The 20,937-nt window shown below is 39.1% G+C and overlaps 1 protein-coding gene across 1 annotated transcript in view; it reads right to left on the bottom strand.

Moving 5' to 3' along the window:
* GAS6 (growth arrest specific 6) overlaps positions 1–16,102 on the bottom strand; it is a 42,042-nt gene extending 25,940 nt beyond the window's left edge. The window contains exons 1-4 of the mRNA XM_087967236.1: positions 15,567–16,102; positions 14,524–14,696; positions 4,271–4,295; positions 3,843–3,905 (exon numbers count right to left, since the gene is read on the bottom strand). Of these exons, the coding sequence (XP_087823362.1) occupies positions 3,843–3,905; positions 4,271–4,295; positions 14,524–14,696; positions 15,567–15,633 (328 nt within the window). The 5' untranslated portion in view covers positions 15,634–16,102. The remainder of the gene's footprint in view (positions 1–3,842; positions 3,906–4,270; positions 4,296–14,523; positions 14,697–15,566) is intronic.
* Positions 16,103–20,937: the final 4,835 nt, after the last annotated feature.

Raw genomic sequence — 20,937 nt, 5'->3', positions numbered from 1 at the left:
TGCTCGCACCGCCCGGCCTCCGCTCGCACCGCCCGGCCTCCGCTCGCACCGCCCGGCCTCCGCTGGCTTCTTAACATTATATCGGCGTATAACACGCATACATCATTTGCCCTCTATTTTCAGGGGGAAAAAAGTGCGTGTTATACGCCGATAAATACGGTAAGTATATAGTACAAGAACCCATCTACAACTACTTAAACCAAAAGTGTATTTTCATGGAAACACACAACAGCTACAAAGGAAAGCTATGCAATCCCTGTGCATCTACTTTAAAGAGATGCAGATAAGCATGATGGCAAAATGTAGATACAAAATTACAACATGCACAAGATGTCATCATGCCAATATCACCACTACATACGTGCATCTTCATGTCTTGAATACAATATTGTGTGATGATGTCAGCATGGACATGTTATCAATTGTCACCCCACCACAGATGGGTAGGTATAGTAGGTATTACCTGAAAAATTCTTTTGTTGCCTTTGAATCTGAAGCACTGTACAACTGGTGAAATAACTATAATGTCCAACATAATAAATAATGTCTTAGAATAAGTTTAGGGTGTTCATTTCATCTTGACATAAACAAAAAATCAGATGAAGAAACTTAATTGTATAACATTTGTATGTAGTAATGTTTCACTGACAGGTAGAAACATTTGGGGATGCCACGGAGTACTTTGATCTTTTGAAGAAATGCACCCAAGAGATGATATCTGACTATGATAAAGAAACCAGATAATGTAGATTGACTGAAATGGCCTTTTAATTGTTGAAGGAAACCACTGTTCAACATCTTCTTTAATGGTCCTTGCAGGTTCCCATCACAAGTGTTTGCTACACTTTCAAACCTACTCAACAATTCACTAATTGATGGGTCTTTGGTGCTCTCTGAGCTTGTTTTCTTGAAGACATTTCATTACCCAAACTAGGTAACATATCAATGCTAGCTAGTAAAGAGTGGGGTTTGCTCTCAGTTTATATTGCCCTGTCAGTTTTGGTGGGGGTGGTCTTAGAAGTTCTTTGACTGAGTTGTGTACTGTTGACTTGCTTGGCAGTTTCTTGATTGGGGTATTTACCTGGTTGTTGGTTTGATGTTAACCTTGGAGTTAATACATGCTCATCTGAGTGCTGATTGCTACTAGACAGGTGCTTAGGTTTCTTTGTTCCCCTTTTGGCTTGTTGATTATCTTTTGTGCAGAGGCTATAGCTATTATTTATGTCTATTTGTCTGTTGATGGCTAATCTGTCAGAGTGCCAGGCTTATATAAATTCCCTGACATTTTTGGACTTGGCTTGATCTAGGATGGTCATAGTTTCCAACTGAAACTATAGTTAAGTCTGTCCATATGTTGTGGAATTAAAGAGTTTTCATGATGTCTTCGGATTACTAGTTGGTATTCATGAATGTGTTTTGCCAGTCTTCTGTTTGTCCTACATCATGGTTGCTGCAGTCATTACACTGTATGTTGTAGATGACTCCTGGTTGTTTTTTTCCTGGGGCTGCTGGGTCTTTTGGTTTGCTTAGGATGTTTTGAAGGGGTTTAGTTAGCTTGTGTGGTATTCTGATTCTATGTGGATGTAGTAGCCTGTTGTGGCTTCCGAGATGTTCTTGGTGTATGGCAGTGTTATTCTTTTTAGAATTTGTGTTAATTGTGCTGCATTGGATTGATTGGTCAGGCACTTTTTGATAAAGTTACATGGATATCCATTTTGTTGGAATGTGTTGCATAGATGCTCTGTTTCCTTTTTCTGCTGTTCATAGATTAATTCCAAGATTAACATCACACTAAAAATCAAGTAAACAATACCCCAATCAAGAAATAGCCAAACAAGCCAACATTACTCAGCTCAACCAAAGAATCTCTAAAACCACTCCCACCAACACTGACAGGGCAATATGAACAAACCCCAGTACTTACTAACACTGATGATGTTACCTAGTCTGGGTAATGAAATGTCTGCAAGAAAACAACTAAAGTCAGAGAGCACCAAAGACCACTCATTTCAACCCTATGCTACAAATATTCTCCTTTATTAATTCACTGATTGCTAATAATCACAGAAGATGAAACCATGTCACCTTTGTAATATCTGAGACTAGTTGTTAATATGCATTTATCCTTCTGAGTTCAACTCTTTTGAACAGTAGTAAGTGAAACACTGGCAAGGAGAACCAGCATTAGCTTTTGCTAATACTAAACTGATTAAAGACAGAGGGGAACAACCTAGGTCACTCGGAGGTTTTCAGAAATCTGAACTTGGGATTTCTACTGGACTAAAATGATTTTGTATCCAGCAATTGTGGAACTGTGGGATGCTTTTGAAGCATGTGCCATCCTTTATAAATAATACCTTTAAAATGTTTTACTCTATCTTTCCTTTTTAAAGTTTTATACAATTTTCAATCTTTTTTCTTCAACTCTAAAAAAAAAACCCTCTTCCTACTTAAATTTTGATACTAAAATGCATGTGTGGGGGTTGATTTAAAAAAGGATTTTCCATCAAATTATCTATTATTATCTATCGGTTTCTCTTTAAATATAGTACTTAAAATTCACTTACGATAGAACTATAGTATAATTTCTCTGTTTTGTTTTCTGTTCATATTTTGCCTGATAAATCATAGTTTGAGCTCACATACTTGTGTTCAAAGTAATGTCCTACAAAATTAAATTTGATACTTAAGCTAAGTATACATAGGACTGAAGCCTTTCTCTCTTTTTAAAACAATCCTTTTTTTAATCTTCACAATGTCTCTGAATTCTTTAATCCCGAAAGGACACTCAAGGGAATTCAAATCCATGCTCAAAAAACCATTTACTTTGAAATATTATGAGTCTTTTAGAAATAAATTATGTATTTTCATCTACATTTTGAAATTGATTTAAAACCTTTCTCTGCTGCATCTGTGCCCCAAATTTCCACAATGAGAGATTCCTTTACTTTAATTAGTGCCTTTTCTAGTTGTTTCCTCTGCTATTACCTCCTTGGCTTCCCATAGATCTACTTTGTTTTTTTCCTTGTATAATTTCCAATCTGCATGCGTCTTTTCCTGACACTCTATCTTGGTTTATCTTCACATAAGCTTTACAACTTTGCTTGTACAGAGGCATATACAGACTGTCAGCACAATCACCAATTACTATTTAAGACATTCTGCACACTTCTGTGGCTCATACTGTCATTGTACATCATGTTCTTGAATCTTTCCTTTCAGCAGCTAAACATTTAAGTAATATTATACAAATAGTCCTGCTGTGCATTTTATTATGATTCACCAAATTGTCCAAAACCATCTGGTTAATCTAAACCAGTGTTTCTCAACCCTGGCAACCTAAAGATATTAAAGTTGCCACGGTTGAGAAACACTGATCTAAGCCATAGTCTTCTGTAACATCCAACTGCAAACCATGGTTAAGAAAATAACAGTACATAGCTTAAACACTAAAATATATTAAGCTCAGTAAAATAGAAGCATCCAATGAAGCATCCAATGCCTCTGAAATGCAATGCTCAACTTAAAATTGGAGGCTAAGCCACAATTCGTTTGCATTTATATTTTACTTTTGGAAATTTTATCAAGATGTTTTAAAATCACAGTTTAGCACTGTGGTATGCATGCAGCAAGTACCAGTGAGGGAAAGGAAATGGGAAAAATAAGGGATACAAGATCCTCTTGGGCACATACTTGTAATATTAGACCACTATTTAGCATCATATACAAACTCTCAATACTGTAAATTATTAAAAGCAGGTTGGAGCATGAATCATCCCCCATGCTAGACCCACACGGGATGTTACAAATGCCTAAAAGATAGAAAGATGAAAAATGCTTACTATGCACACACGTATGTAAATTTGGACTTCTTGTAGCTGGTGACCCATAGTCCTGAATACAGTCTAAAGAAAATGCAAAAAGTATTATTAAACCATATGCCAAAATGGACTGATTTCTAATTCCCCATTCAGCATGTTTGCTCTTCTACTGAATTATTCATATATGTATAGATATACCTATACATCCATAAATATACCTGCACTTTTATTTTAGAATATGATTCTTCCATTTTCTAATATTATGTAGGAGATGGCTAGGTTGAGCCTGAGGGTGGGAACAAACATGTCATAAGTCAAGATTTCTGTTATTTTTTTAAAGAAGGGGAATGATGCGTGGATCATTGCAAAAGATCATAATACGCATGTACAGATTACGCCTGGCAACAAACAACACTATCATACATGAATAAGGTGTAACTGCAACTCACCCAAATATTTCGGGTAGAAATAATCCTGTGTGAGAAAAAAAAAGCATTTATTGGAAAGACACATTTAATCTAAAGTGACATTCAGATTAAAATAAAGGCTAACAGTTTAATAATGGAGCAATACAATTTGAATGGAGTGTTAGGTGTTTGCTCAACCTATTGATCCCGTTACTATTAAACAAAGCATTTTTGCTTTTATAGAGCCCTGAGTCACACTACTGAAGGTTAATGGCTGAATACTCCTGAGTAAACACCCAAGTTTATACTGCTTACTCATCAATAAATTTGCTGATTAAGGAAACTTGAGCTGCCCGCTTGAAAACAAAGGTTATGAGTGATCCACTGCAGTTTCAAAAACATATTGGGGACAACAGCAATATTGGAAGGAAGGAAGGAAGTGAGTAGTCAAGATTTAGTTTCTCATTTTGCTGTTTGCTGTTAAATTCTCCAGCTGCAAAATCCGGAACAATTCCCTTAGTTATAGGAAAAGAAAGGAAAGTTTCAATTTTAAAGCAGAATTATAAAGCCTTAAGTCAGCATATGTCATCATCACTAGGACAGTTGAGTTCTTCCTTAAAATGTGGGCTTATAATTGTTACTTCAAACTTTTGGGTAACCACTTCAGTCTTCAACTGAAGACTGTCACCAATGTCAAAAACAGCCCCCAGAATACATTCCAGGAAAGAAGTTGGTACTAATAGTAATGCACCTTATGTGAGTAAGGATTCCTGAATAACAGACCAAATAAGCAACAAAGATGAAATGTCCATGCCTTTAGGGAATGTAGAAGTGGCCATGGAACAATAGTCTTTATAAATTCAAAGCCCAAACTGTCCTTTATTTCTCTCTTTTGGAAATGAAAAGGGTAGAAGATCATACCCGCAATAAAAACTGCCTTCAACTGCACATAATGATTTTCGCGATGTGAACCTGTATATGACAGGGTTTCTATGGCAATGCTTAACAATGTGTCATGGGTGCCATGTTAATTGATGCAACACTGTAAATGAGTAGAAAAATTGACAGTATGATAAGGAATTGGTGACAGACAATTGTGGTGTGAAGAATATAGTGGTACACATAACTACAAGTTGATGCAACAGTAACACAAAACTCAAGAAAGAATGGATATTCTCCACATGTATACATTATGGTATTTAACATATCTGATTACACATTTTCCTTCAGTCCATTTAATCATTTCTAAAGAACTTCATCTTGATTTTTTTTGAATATCAAAACATGTCTTATTTATTTTAGCAAAAAAAGAAGAAAAAGACAGGCTTTTTCTGCTTATACATTTCAAACAGAAGGTCAGTGAATTAATGTTTATGTTCGGTTTACGCTAATGGAAGCAAACACTTACTGACATGTAACAAAAATGTTAGCATTTAACATTACAAGATTATCCATTATTTTGGCCGAATACTTGAAAACAAAATCAGAAGTTGGAGGGAGGGGGATTTAATTTTATCCTATGTTCATTTTTAAATTAAGTGTTTTACAACCAACCCAACAGCATTTATAAATAAGTGTCCTTTTCCCAAAACATAAACTAAACATTATGTAGTTTATTTATACGTTAGAGGTTCCCTGAGCACCAGAAAGGTAGCCAATTTATTAAGGCAAATTAGAAGTTATGTGAAAAAATGTAAAACTTACTCTAAAAGTTTATTTTTCAAATTACAATCAGACTCAATAGATTTTAAGCACAAATAAAAACAGGAGTTAAATTCTAATATAAGATGATAGCAATGATAAATAACAATTACAACAAGTAGAAGTATATGAAGAGACAATAATTTATGTTCAAGATCTAATCTATATATGCCCCAAAGGATATATTTCATATAGGTGTTTTCCAGATATTTTGCATTAGAACATATAAATCTCATTTAAAACGGCCATTTGAATGCAAGTCATGGAAAATGTAGTTCAACATCAAGAGACTATGTATCTGTAAATTGGTTTTCTTTCCAACATATAATTCCTATTACAGGTAGTCCTCGACTTATGACCTCAATTGAGCCCAAAAGTTTGGTTGTTAAGCAAGACATTTGCAAAATGAATTTTGCTCCATTTCCTTGCCCCAGTTGTTAAATGAATCACTGCAGCTGTCAAGTTAGTAACATAGTTGTTAAGTGAACCTGGATTTCCCATTGACTTTGCTTATCATGTCACAAAGGGTGATCACATGAACTTTGGGACACTGCAACCGTCATAAATATGAGTTGCCAAGTGTCTGAATTTTATTCACGTGACCATGGGGATACTGCAATGGTCGGAAGTGTGATAAACGCTCATAAGTCACTTTTTTCAGTGCCACTGTAGCTTTGAACAGTCATTGAATTAACTGTTGTAAGTCGAGGACTACCTGTTCAAATTAATGAAATTATAAATGTTTAAATTAAGGTTTTGTTTTCTAAATAATTCTGTTTATCTAAAACAAGCAAAGGATTATATATTGAAAGAGATAATTAGTCAGCTTGAGTCTCTCTTTTAAAATTACTTGACATCCCTGAATGCTATTTCTAAGTGGCATTCTAAGTCACGAGAGCTCTGTGAGCCATGGCGCAGTGCCAACAGCGCCATCTTCACTTGGAGCCATCACCCTGTCTTCTCCGTCGCCTCTGTCCTGCTGCCTCCTCTGGCCAAGCCCGGCAAGCTCCCTTTGGCAAATGAGGATCTGCCACCCGTCATGCTCAATGCATGCATCCTGTGGCCACGCCCTTGCCCAGGGCTTGGATCAAGGATGGGAAGCAGGAGGAAGATAGCAGCAAAGGTCAGCAGGGGTAGGCAGTAACAGCAGCCAAAATGCAGGACAGACATGAGGGGAAGGTAGGCAGACGGGGAAGTTGAAGTACATGTTGTGGTCATAAATGAAGACTGGTTGCCAAGCGTCCATTTTGATCACATGACTGTGAGAGTGCTGCAATGGATATATAACTGGTCATATCTACCATTCGTGTAGCGCCTTCACAATTTTAAATGGTTGCTGAACGAATGGTTATTAAGTGAGGCCTACTTGTAGTTTTCTTTCTTTTTTTCCAAATCAGATTTGTAGAAGGAAGCTTAGGATTTGTTGCTTACGTCAAGGAAGTATTCCTAACTAAGTTGTCAAGACCAGTCTACACTAGAAACTTATTTCGATTGATGGATTTTGAGCATTTAAGTGGCTCACTAACAAAATACATGGCAAGAGTTTTAAAGTAATGACTTAAACAGAGGGAAAGCACTGCTGAGCTTCAGCATGTACTATAAAGCGAATTCTTCTTTCAAGGTCTGATTGAAAAGTCGATTCTATTTGTTTGCAGCTTCACCTGACCTAGGTTCATAGTAATGTTTGTGTTTCTACGACATTCAGCTTTATAAATAAGACATTTCTGTCCTCACTGGTGATCCAACTGTGTTTGGTAGACTGGAACAGATCTTTGCTAAACTACTGAGTCATAATAGATAATTAATACTTCATTTCATAGGCTGATTGGTCATTTTCAGAGGCACACAAACTAGGCTAAGCAAAAAACACATTTTAATCTAGTCTGTTCTTACTGTTCTAATAATAGAAATCTGTGCAACAAAAAAAAACATTGTTGCCAAATACACACACTTTCTGATAATAAATTAAACTGATATACTAATGGCCAGTTTAGGAGGTCCTAATAGGTTCGATTTCTGAACAAACAAAGTGAAGAAATGTGATTTGATCATAGAAAATGCACTTTCCAAGTTACAGTCACAGATCATTTTATTTTTTATTAAATTTATATGCCATCCATCTCATTTTCCAAAGCAACTCTGTCAGCCAATGCATTATACTGCATCTACTCTGTAGGTGCCACACGGGTGCTACAAAGCACTTTTTTTTTGCTTCCAATCCAAACCAAAAAAACAGTCTTTAGTCAACAGTTATAAATGTTAAATAATTTGCAAGGGTGGAAGAAATATACATCCATCCATTATCTTGAGGATCTACAAAAAGTAATTTTTAGGCAGGGATGGACTGGGTAGAAAAGAGAAGTTTTTTTTTATAAATTAGTAAATAGCAGACTGTAATACCAAGAGTCTAGCACTGTGATGGCGAACCTATGGCATGCATGCATGCTGGAAGTAGCATACAGAGCCATCTCTCTAGGCAGGTGAGTCATTGCCTGTTGCTCTTCTTCACATGTTCATGTGTGCCGAAAACCAGAAGACCAGGTGGCTGAGGAGCTGCTCTTCCAGTTTCCAGTGCTTTCGACTGCACGCATGCAGACGGATGCTCCTGTTTTGGCACTTGGTGACGAAAAAGTTCGCCAACACTGGTCTAGCAGTTTCCTCAATGTTCCAGTTGATACGCCCTGCCTTTCTTTTACATATATTTTCTTTTTGCAAAATCACAAATAGAAATACTACTTACATTTCAATAGCACTGACCCATTCCCAAGCATCCCTAACAATCCCCATTGCTTTTGGTGAATCCTATTCTTCCTCCCCTGCAAATATCTAAGGAAGCCTTTGCTCATTGGGATTTCTTTACCATTATGCTATTTTTTTTTTTTTTCACAAAAAGAATTCAGGCTCCCCTGAACATGAGCCTTCAGAGCAAAGTAAGTGGCAATGCCACACCCACAATTAAATGGGTATTCTAGGAGGAGGTGTGTCAACAAGGAAGTTTATATTGGCTGAGATGTTCACACAGTTACAGGGTAAGCAAAGCTGGAAAAGCATCCAACGATGTTGCAATGACATTGGGTCTTGGAAGATGATAATATGAGGGCAAATATGTAGCTAAAGAAGTTGGGACATGATAGATAATAAAAATCAGGAGTAAAAATGGAGAAATAGGAGAATGCAATAGTATCATTGGTGGGGGGGGGGAGGAAACTTCCCCCATTTCCCAGGAAAAATTGCTGTGTGTCCATGTTCGGATTGAGATGATGTGCCTGTGTGTGCACATGCTTATAAATTTGAGAAGCAGCATATATGTCAGAAGGAGGAGGTTATGCGTGCACGTAGATATTTGTATGTATTTTATATGGATACTGGCATATGTCTTCTCCAAGATTAGAACTTGGCCCTCCTATAGATTATGGATTATAATTTGCCCAAAACTGATTATATAACATAGTTTTTCCATCTAAATCCTGTTGTTTTAATAATTTTAAAAGTTATATATTTAGAGTTATATATTTATATAAAAGTTATATAAAAGTTATAAATTTATTGACTGAAAAGACATCTTTGGTAGTTGACATATGTTGACGTTCTAGTTTGTAACTTTCCGTAGCTATCATCATGTAAGATAAGCAGTTTGGTGTAGTGGTTAAGGCACTGGGCTAAAAACTAGAAGGCAATGAGTTCTGTTCCTGACTTCGGCACAAAACCAGATCAGTGACCTTGGGCCAATCACTTTCCCGAAGGAGGCAGTGACAAACCACTCCCAAAAATCTTGTCAAGAAAATTGCAGGGACGAGCCCAGGCAGTCACCAGCAGTCAACACTGACTCAAAGGCATACACACACACACAAATCACACACACGGATCATTACATGGTGTAGGAGATATAGCCAAATTATGCAAAATGAAACAATATGTGAAATTAAAACATTTACAGGCATATCTCTTATCAACTTAAATTATTTTCTTTAGACCCTTTTACCTAACTGTTTTCTCTGCAGGATCAAAGCATATAAAATAATGCCAAGGAAAAAACTCTTAAATCTGTGCCAGAAAAATGACATCATTAATCATTGTAAGATTACAAGCAACCAAAACTGTTCAAAATTATACTTATTTATTAGTTCTACATTCCACATTCCCCTCCCCTCCAGGAGCAAAAACAAAACAAAACAAATTGCATTCCCTCCTATTTCTGAACAACCCCGCCCAGTAAGGCAGGCTGGACTGAGAAATCATGACTGGTCCAAAAGCCATGCAGTAAATTTCTATGGCTGAGGATGGACATGAACCTTATATAAATGAACTCAGCATTTATATAACTTTACTGTACATGCTGAATAAGAAGGTTACTCAGCACTTTTAAAATGACAGTTCTAAATATAGAACTTTGCATTGTGGGATATTTGTTCAGTATTGAATCAAACAAAATTTTCTTATTCCTTCTCAAAGCTCTCTAAAAGTTCTGTGTCAGGCAACAGAAAAAAAAGAGTTTTTTGTCACATCAAAATCTATACACTACAAAAATTCTTGTGACTATTTGATACTTTGTAATTTTTAACTGGGCAAAATGGTGCATTATAGAGCAACATTTTTTGAATCAACATACCTTAAATGGACTAATTTACAGAACGTATCCTGTGGGATTGAAATTTGGCAAAGCTCCTCTACCATGCCTTCTGACTACACTTCCTACCAGTAGAAACCACGGGTTGCGTAGCAGAAGATGGGAGAGGTATTTCCTACCCTCTTTCCTGCCTCCCTTGAGTTTCTGCACTGAATAACTAGAGGTGAAGACTGACTAGTGAGCGGCCATTGGCTGCTTTGGAACTGAGGCCAAAATTTGAAATCTCTTAACAATGGTGGCCAGTGAGGGGAAAACTGAGGGAGTAACTTGGATGCCTGCTTGGGGAGGTGGAGGAGGAAAAGGCTTCACCAGGGCTCTCTTTTATATGTGTAAAGAAGAAAGATCCAATGGGTCACAGGTTGTCTAGTGATCTCTTAAAATTTACCAATAGCCTGAACCTTAATATTTGCCATGTACACCTGCTTTGTGCATTTATGTAACATGGCATACACAGACTTGTAATACATATGTCACAGCTTTTCAAAATTCTCATCAGGTTTTTAAAGTTGCAAAACAAATCTACTCTGTACACATGCTAATATAAATTCTTCAACCCCTGTATATATCGTTTGTATAATAAGGTAAAACTGAACATTCTACAATCTACATTATTTTTAAAATGCCATTTTTGCTTTAAAATAAGAACACTGAAGTACTATAAAACAAGAATGAGGAATAAGACTTCCATATGTTACTTAACTATAATTCCAATATTATTAACTAATCTCCCTGGAACTGTTTAACAACACTTGGAAAAACTGCATTGAGTTCAAAATAAAGCTACAAGATTACAGCCTTCAAAAATACCAACAACTTGATACATCTAGACCAGTGATGGCTAACCTTTTCGGCACTGAATGCCCAAAGTACGCGCACGCATTCCCACGCGTGCGTCCCACAGGCATGTGCCCTGCCCCCCATGCATGTGCATGTGTTCCCTGCGCATGCACACACATCGTCTGTGCATGCACCCTGCCCCCCCTATGCATGCGCCCCACCCACTACATGTGCATGCACCCTGTGCATGCACCCTGCCCCTGCACAGCAGAGACCCGAAGATCATCTGACTGGCAGGAGGCAGGCACGCACAGCAGAGCTGAGCTGGAGCAATGGCTCGCGTGCCCAGAGAGGGCTCTGGGTGCCACCACTGGCATGCGTGCCATAGGTTCGCCATCATGGATCTAGACCAATATTAGAATCATAAGTAATCAAAGTTTTTTGTTATTTCTTATATATTTCTATATATTAATTTAGACCCCAAATAAGATCCTGGAAACATTAAGATAAAACCAGTCAAAGAGAATCAATTCAGTTTCTTGCAGGAATAAATTTATGTTGCAAGATCAAAGTCACAAATAAACACATAGCAATTTATATTCTCATCTTTCTCCATGTCCCAGCAATCTACTGTAGATCATTAACTTCTATTGTTATCAATGACCAGTTTAAATTCATTCCATTAATGACAGCATAATCTCTTTCTTTTTGACCATACAGTTGGACCTTAGGGAAACTAAAGAAGGTCCCCAGGAGATCTTAGGAATTATTATATTGCTCATCTCTTTATCAAACCACATTTGAAAATCATCCACAAACCTGATTAATTGAGAGAAATGAGATAACCATGCTTGCTCAGATATTAAAGTGCTTATACTACAAACATCCCAGCAATATTTTTTTATGTCTAGGGCACCATGTATCAAATTATTTTTAAAATAATAACCTAATTTAAGTGAATAAATTTTACCTGATAGAAGATTACCAATAGAATTTTACTATTGTTTTAATAGATTTTTCTACTATGAATGTAGCTATCAATAGTGACTAAAATTCAAATGATTAATAGAATGTCCAAGTTCAGAGATACGGGAAATAATTCCAGGATATTTCCACCAGTTTTATCTTGATATTGTTTGTGACCTTCCAAGGACAGTTCCTATCTAGTATTCAACAAGGTTAGTGTTGCGATAATTACATGGAATTCCAAGATCCTTTTTAGGCGAATAGTGTTATTGGTCTAGTTTTATGCATGAAACCTGCCCATTGCTAATCTCTTATAGCTAGAAGATATACAATGCAGGGCAGAAGAGATGGGGAACAAAAGGAAATCCCATTATGCAAACAGAGATCTATTTACATTAGACAAAATCACTACTGCTTCTTCAGGTATGCTACATCAAAGTAGGACTACCATATTTGAAAGATAGTTTATCTCTCCCTTCCACCACCCTTTCTTCTTCTTCCTCAGAAAACCATTACTTTTTTTTCCACTACATTCATTTTTATAAACTATATAAAACTTCAGAGATTTTTCAAAAGTGGAGGAAATTAAGAACACAAACATAAAACAGCATTTATTTTTTTTTAAATTGTCACAGAAAATCAAACATTCCATAGTAAAGGTTTAGATAAATGACATTGCAGAATATGTTCCCTTTTTTCAATGAAATAATACAATTTAGTCACATACAGGCTCATTTTTGGATTAAAAATAAATTTTACTGAAACTTTATATATAACCCACTGGTGACCTTAGATTATGTTTTCACTTTGGGGATATTCTCCATCCATCTATGAACCATGGCTGCAAACTTGTAAAAAATTATTTCAGCAAAGCTTATATTGATTAAATGTGAATACATTTAACATTGGTATTTAAAAGGAACAATTTTTTAATGAGTTCAAATCTATGAAAACATATGTAAGCAACCTAAATATCCAATGCTGTTTACTGTTTATAAACTAAAATGACAGAGAATTGGAGAACATCTTGTTCATTTTTGTTCTTCCCAAACATATCCTTGACTTTATCTGAGGCTAAAGGCTAAAAGTTTAAGACTGATATCACAAACCAAAATTTGCTACTACTTAACAACTATTCACTAGGCTGGAAAAAGAGTTCAGTACACCATGCTGCAAACTTAGTCAGGGAATATGTTAAGACATGTTTTTCCTTAGATATAAAAATAAAGTCTTCTAAGAGGAAAAAAATCCAAGTTCCTCTCATTCTCAGTACTTTTGACCTACAAAACTCTCAACCTGTCCACCCAAATTATTAATAGGAATACAACCCTGTGCAAAAATCACTAGTTCTCTCAAAACATTTATTCCCTAACTAAGTATCAGACAATCCTTGTTTATAAATAAGTGTTTTCAGAATAGTACACCCCAAAGTTGCAAGCATCAGAAAACTAGAATGTATAAAATGAAGTATGTTTTATTTAATTTAAAATTATTTATAATTACTTTTATGCTATTGAGACTTCTAGCAAGAAACAGCTGTAGATTTAGGTAATTGTCATTCACTCACAAAACACAGTAATTTCTTTAAAAAGGTTCATTTGGTGATATGAGTTTACATTTATCAACCAATACCACCGCTGATCCAAGTTAGCATAATCTTCTAATTCAATAAATATATTGAATACTCTTCTAAATAAGATGGTTTTATATTGTTTATTAAGCTGATTTATTCAACAAAACCTAGCTTGCAAGCAATTAAAAAAAAATCTGACAGGCACCAAAAGAAATATTCAAATTGAGCTGCGCTAATTGCAAATTCTCCTTAGTTATCTAATAACCCCAATTCTAGTAGACGTATTTCGTCTGTAGTAGGATTTAACTTGTCCACAAAAAGAAAGCACGTGCTCGCACAAACACTGACACCCACGGGATCCTTTCTAGGAAAGGGTTCCTGACTTAGCTCCATACAAGCTACTCACTTCCCTATTCTTGTTTGCTTGGCCTCACAATCCAAACAGAACAGATTTGTCAAGAGAAGGGCGTGGTTTAAGTTATTTATCTAATAATGACTCTTCCCAAGCAACTTCTCCAGCTGTGCAAACACCTGGCACCCTCATTCCCATTCTGATGCTTCAGGACGACTTCAGACTATTCTTCTTCCTCCCCCCCCTTTTTTAAAAAAATAAAGTTAATGATCCCCGACACTTTTTTGGACTTTTCTCACCGTCTCGGGGTCGTTCTCAAACACTTCTCGGGCTTCCTCCCGGTTGCAGAGTTCCTCCACGCACTCTCTCTCCAGGTGGCCTTGCTTGGTCTCCTCGAAGATCTGGTAGGCTCGGCGGTGCCTCTGGCGAAGGAACTGAGAAGCCTCTTCGCGACCTTTGTAGAACACCACGGCTGGAGGAGCCCCCAAAGAAATAGGGGGGGAGGGAAGAGGGAAGCCATTAATCCCGGGATCCCTTGGAAGAAGGACGCGGCCGCGCGCCTCCCCAGCCAAGTCGCCGGGCTCCCTCCCTCGCCCTCAGGGCAAGCGCGCGCGGACATTCCCCTTTTCCTAAGAGTCCCCCCCGGGGCCCTCACAAACTCCACTCTACGTGACATGCTCGGGCCGCTTGCAAACCCTCCGGCTCTGGGTTCCATCTTCAGCTCCGCGGCTTCCCCCCCACACCATTTTGCGCGCTCGCCACGAGAGAAAACCAAACAATGCCGCCGCCTCGGCGCCACCGCCGTTTTACCTCGCAAAACAAGGACATCCCCCCGCGGCCCCTCGCCCGGCCGCTGCCGAGAACAAAGCTGCGGAAGCCCCAAAGAGCAAGGGAGACCGAAGGTCGCCACCGACCCCTTTTGGAGGGCAAAAGAGGAAAAGCGGAAAGGCGACCGGGAAACAAAATTGGGTCTGGGAGCGGGGGAGACCGAGAACCTTTAGCCGAAAAGTAGCACCACGAGGCAGGTGCCGTGGACTGGAAGCTGCCGGCTGGTCGCCCGTGGGAAAAAGGCTTTAGGACGCCCTGACCTTAAGAGGCAAAAGCCGGAGAGCGCCGAAGCGTCTGTCGGTGGGCTCTTTCCCGGCCCACAGAAACGCAAACGCGGTGTTATCCGCGTGGGCTTTTGGGGGTTTAATGCGCGTCTCCCATCCATTTAGGGGGAGAGGGCGAACTCCTCCGCCGCCGCTCCGAGGAAGGGCAGCGAAGAGGGGGCTTCCTTCCTCGGGTGGGGTGGAGGGAGAAGAGGAGGAAGCGGCCCGGGGAAGGAAGCCCCGCTACTCACTCTGCGAGGAGTCCGCAGCCAGCAGGACGAGCAAGAGGGCAGCAGCGGGAGCCGGCGGCGGCTGCATGATGCGGCGGCGGCTGAGCCTCGGGGCTGCGCCCTCTGACTGGCCGAGAGGAGCGGGGCGGTCTGGTGGAGGAGGAGGAGGGAGCGCCGCTCCTGTTGGAGGCAGCGCGGCTTCTGCCGAGCCCCGCGGGGGAGTCGCTTGTGAGGTTGAGCCAATCAAGGCAGAAAGTTCGCAGGCTTTGGAGCTCCAGCGACACACCTCGTGCTTCCCGCGCCCTCGGCCCCCGAGAACTGGCTGGCTGCAGAGCGCGGCGGAGGATGGAGGTCAGAGGAAGCAGGAGGCAGGCCCCGGAGGGACGTTGAAGGAGGAACAGAGCCACCCGTCGACGGCTGTGCCCTCCGGGACCGAAAGCCTCTGAAAGGCACGTCTGCGCCTTCCGAATTCCTGCGAAAGGTTGTTTATATTGTATGTAAAAGGGTGTGTGTGCGCACAGACGTGCTTGACAGCGGTTGCTTGCTGCCTGACAACCTTGCACGGATGCAATTCCACGCATGCAGCAGATGCCCTGGATTGTAGGGGGGGGCGGGGGTTCTTCTGCTGCCTGACAAGCCCAATTGTGCGCAAGCAAGAGAAAACTCTGCAACTTTACCTGGTTCTGTTCAGAAAGAATAGGTATCTCTCCATTATATTCCCAAGGTCACCCTAAAGCACCTGTCGCCACACCTGATGGCAGAAGATTAATGTAGCGGATGGAGGGCAGCTTCCCAACTCTTTATCCACAGTTACCACCAAAAATTCGAAGGGTCATTTCACTCAGTCATTTCACTTCACCCAGTCAATCCCTGGCCTCTTATATATGGAGTTTTGAGAGATTTCAGACATAATAGTGCTTCGCAACAGAATCGCATCACTCGGCCCTATGGTCAGGATTAAAGTGTGAAATAGGATGGGGTAGGCCTGGGTTCAGCCATGAGAACTTGCTGGGGCAGTGGTTACCAACCAGTGGGCTGGGGACCACTGGTGGTCCGTGAGAAAATCTTGGTGGTCTGCAGAGAAATGTCACCCCCAAAACACCCCCCCCAAAAGCAATTAATCTAGGCTGTGCGGGAACACAAGGATGCACTGCCCACATGGCCCCCGGGAACACAAGGCTTGCGTTGGTTGCATTGCGAACAACATGAGGTAGTGAGGGGAGGGGGGAAAGGGCGGGGTGGAACTTGCCCCATGTGCCCCACGCACCTCGCCTGACCACTGGCCTGCTTCTTTCCACTTCTCTTCTTCTGCAAAGAAAGCAGCAAAAGTCTTTCTTTCTCTCCCCCAAATTCTGCCAGAAATGAGTCTTTGGCACCCTGCAAGACATCCTGCTCCAAGAGTCTGCACCGGCAAAGAGTCATTTCTGGAGGAGTTTGGGGGAGAGAAAGAAAGACTTCCGTTTCTGCTGCTTTCCTTGCATGAAGCCAAAAGTCTCTCTCTCTCTCTTTCTCTCTCTCTCTCTCTCTCTCTCTCGCCCCTGAGAACGGAGTTGGAGACGGTATCCTGCAATCTCAAATAAAGAATGATCAATTGGTAGAAAAACGGTGGGGAATTTTCCTGCAGACTTTTTTCCTGCAGCCACTGTCAGTCAAAATTCATATTAGTGGTCCGCAGGATTTAAAAGTATGAGTTTGGTGGTCCCTGAGGTCCAAAAAGTTGGTGATCTCTGTGCTGGGGGACTTTCGGACAATTCCTCTGTCAGATCAACTTACTGTGTTGGGTTGTTGCAGGGATGATCCGAAAAGACATCCCAGTGTAAATCATTTTGAGCTCCTAGTGAAAACCTGGATGTTACAAATGTAACGAACAGTTATGTCTGTGAATATTACATAAACGGTAAAAGAAACGAATGAATGAATTCTTTATTGGCCAAGGGAATTGTCTTGGTGCATATGCTCTCAGTGTACATAAAAAGAAAAAATACATTCGTCAAGAGTCAAAAATCATAAGGTACAACACTTAATAAAGTCATAGAGTACAAATAAGAAATCACATACTAGGAAACAGTCAATATAAATCGTAAAGATACAAGCTACAAAGTTACAGTCATACAGTCACAAGTGGGGGGATGGGTGATAAGGATTGATAAGATTAATAGTAATAGTAGTGCAGACTTTGTAAATAGTTGGACAGTGTTGAGGGAACTATTTGTTTAGTAGAGCAATGGCGTTTGGGGAAAAACTGTTCTTGTGTCTAGTTCTGGTGTGCAGTGTAGTCTATAGCGTCGTTTTGAGGGAAGGAGTTGAAATGGTTTATGTCCAGAATGTAAATATTTTCACAGCCCTCTTTTTGACTCATGCAGGATACAGGTCCTTGATGGCAGGCAGGTTGGTAGTAATTGTTTTTTCTGCAGTCCTAATTATCCATTGAAGTCTGTTGCAGAACCAAACCAGATAGCTATAGAGATGCAGATGACAGACTCAATAATTCCTCTGTAGAACTGAATCAGCAGCTCCTTGGGCAGTTTGAGCTTTCTGAGTTGGCACAGAAAGAACATTGTGCCTTTTTGATGACGTTTTTGATCTTAGGTGTCCATTTTAGGTCATGTGATATAATAGAACCTAGAAATTTGAAGTTCTCTACTGTTGATACTGTGTTGTCTAGTATTGTAAGAGATGGTAGTATAGGAGGGTTTCTACTAAAGTTTAACATTATTTCTATGGTTTTGAGTGTGTTCAGTTCCAGATTGTTCTTGTCACACCACAAGGCTAATTATTCAACCTCCCATCTGTATGCAGATTCATCACTGTCTCGAATGAAACCAATCACTGTTGTATCATCTGCAAACTTCAGAAGTTGAGAAACTAGATAAATGCTTTATCTAGTTTCTCAGTTGGAAGCATTTCTTAATGATTTGAACATGTAAAGGAGACTTTGACATGCAGTTTTTATATTTGATTTATTGAGCGAAGTTATTTTTCATAAATACCACTTCTCAAAAATGGCTTGGAACAAGATACTATCAATGGAATTTTACTGGCCTGTGGAATGTGACAATTCTTTTGGTAGAGTCCTCTGTAGTTATAGTAGTACCTGCTTGCTTCTTATGCAAGTTTTGAGAAGAAAGAGATCTCTCTTTTAGTTAAATTCGCCCTATGGGCATTAGTTACTTACAATGGGATGGATCTCAACTTGAAATGCATGCCAGTTTTGCAAAACAATGTAAATGGCAGACAACCAACACAAGCACTGAAGGGTGAAGTTGTTCTACAAATTCTTTACAATCTTTAATCAACTATGTAGCTATTTTTTGTGGGGCAGTTGATCATTGTTCTAGTTTTTAGAATATCAAACTAAGATTATAGTTGAGTATTTATATACTTACTTTGGTTCTGCTTTTGCTTAACTGGACTTGCTTCAGAGTAAAGGATTGAGTTGCGTGTCCTTTGGGGGATTCTGCAAAAAATCTTCACTCAAGTTGAACAATTCACTTTAATAATCATTTGTACTTGGTCTAGTTTGTTTATTCTAGACTGGCCGAAAAGTAATCCAATATGAATAATCCCTTAAAAAGCAATTTAAAATGGTACTATATATACTAATCACATATTGACTTATTTGAAAGTTCTCTACACTGATTTTTACAAAGAAAATGCAATGCCAATTGCAACACATTTTGGGAAAGAATCAAACTTTGCTTTAGAAACATTCCAATCTGGATCTTGTTGCTTTGTTTTTTTTAATTGCATTTCCTATCCAGGTGCCAGGAAATAGTGCATGGATCTCAAAGACGGGAAACACTGAATGGTTTTATTCCCAAACAGTGCACCTTAGTTAATTCTCAGTTGGATTTCCTTTAAATGGATGTCATACTTGACACATGAAAATAGCTTTTAAAATAAGCCAGAAAAAATTATATAACCATTGTAGGAGATTATAATTGCTGCATTAGAAGGATATTGCTGTACTGGGAATTGTAAAAGGTTTATGAAAGCCCCACTAATCATTCATGTGTCATTATTTCATCTTTCTGGAATGAAATCAGAGATAATAACAGGTAGTCTTCAACTTATAACCACAATTGAGCCCAAAATCTATTTTGCTAAGTGAGAAATTTGTTAAGTAAGTTTTGTCCCATTTTACAACTTTTCTTACCACATTTGTTAAGTGAATCATGGCAGTTGTTAAGTTAATAACATGGTTATTAAGTGAATCTGGCTTCCCCATTCACTTTGCTTGTCAAAAGATTGCAAAAGGTATTTACATGACCCTGGAACATTGCAACCATCATAAATATGAACGCGTTACCAAGCATCCGAATGTCAATCAAATGTCAATGGGGATGCTGTGAGGGTTGTAAGTGAAAAAAATGATCATAAGTCACTTTTTTCAGTGCCATTGTAACTTTGAATGGTCACTAAATTATCTGTTGGAAGTCAAAGATTATCTGTACAATATATCTTACTATGATTCTAAACATACCCACATAGGAGTAGCAAGGAGCAAAAACATTGCTACTTTTCAAAATGAAAAGGTCAGTTCATTTCCCTAGAACACGACAGTGGTGGGATTCAAATTTTTTTACTACCAGTTCTGTGGGCGTGGATTGGTGCACGTGGCAGGGGAAGGATACTGTAAAATCTCTAGTCAGATCTGGTATTTGCCAGTTCTCCAAACTACTCAAAATTTCCACTACCGACTCTCCAGAACTGGTCAGAACCTGCTGAATACCACCTCTGGAACACGGGTGTCAAATTTGCGGTGTCACATTGCCATCATGTGATGTATCATGACATTTTTTCCCTTCGCGGAGCTGGGGTGGGTCTGGTCTGCACATGGTGCATTTGGCCCATGGACCGCCAGTTTGCCCTAGAACAAAAGGCAGTTCTCCCACAACATTTTATCTTCAAAGTGAGATGGTATAGGTCAGAGATAGTAGCCAGTCCAAAGTCAATACGCTTCATATCAGAATGGGAATTTGAACCTCCATTTTATTGATTTTAATCCAGATTCTACTTATGTAATTTCTGGTATTAACCTACCACCACCTCTAAGAGAATTTCCAGTAATTGGATGAGACAAATGTAAACAATCAAAATTCATCTCATTGTGAATTTTGTGGTACATACATTATTACCCTGTCTAGATGCTGGAAATCATTGTGAATTTTGTGGTACATACATTATTAACCTGTCTAGATCCTGGATATGTAAACTTTAAAGAAGAGGAAAATTGAGAATAAAACTTTCTTTTGTTTTTAGTAAAGGACAGCGTTAATCAATTCAAAGTATGTCATGCCTTGTTGCTGTTTTTCCTCCTTTTTTAACTTTATGAGCTTCCAAAAAGCAGATTATGGGTGCATTGTGAGAAATATATTTGTTATCTGTTGGA

This window comes from Notechis scutatus, chromosome 5 (assembly GCF_049901735.1).
Source record: "Notechis scutatus isolate UNSWTSFEM ecotype Mainland chromosome 5, rNotScu1.2, whole genome shotgun sequence".
Classification (NCBI taxonomy): domain Eukaryota; kingdom Metazoa; phylum Chordata; class Lepidosauria; order Squamata; family Elapidae; genus Notechis; species Notechis scutatus.
This window is presented reverse-complemented; position numbering and strand designations above follow the sequence as displayed.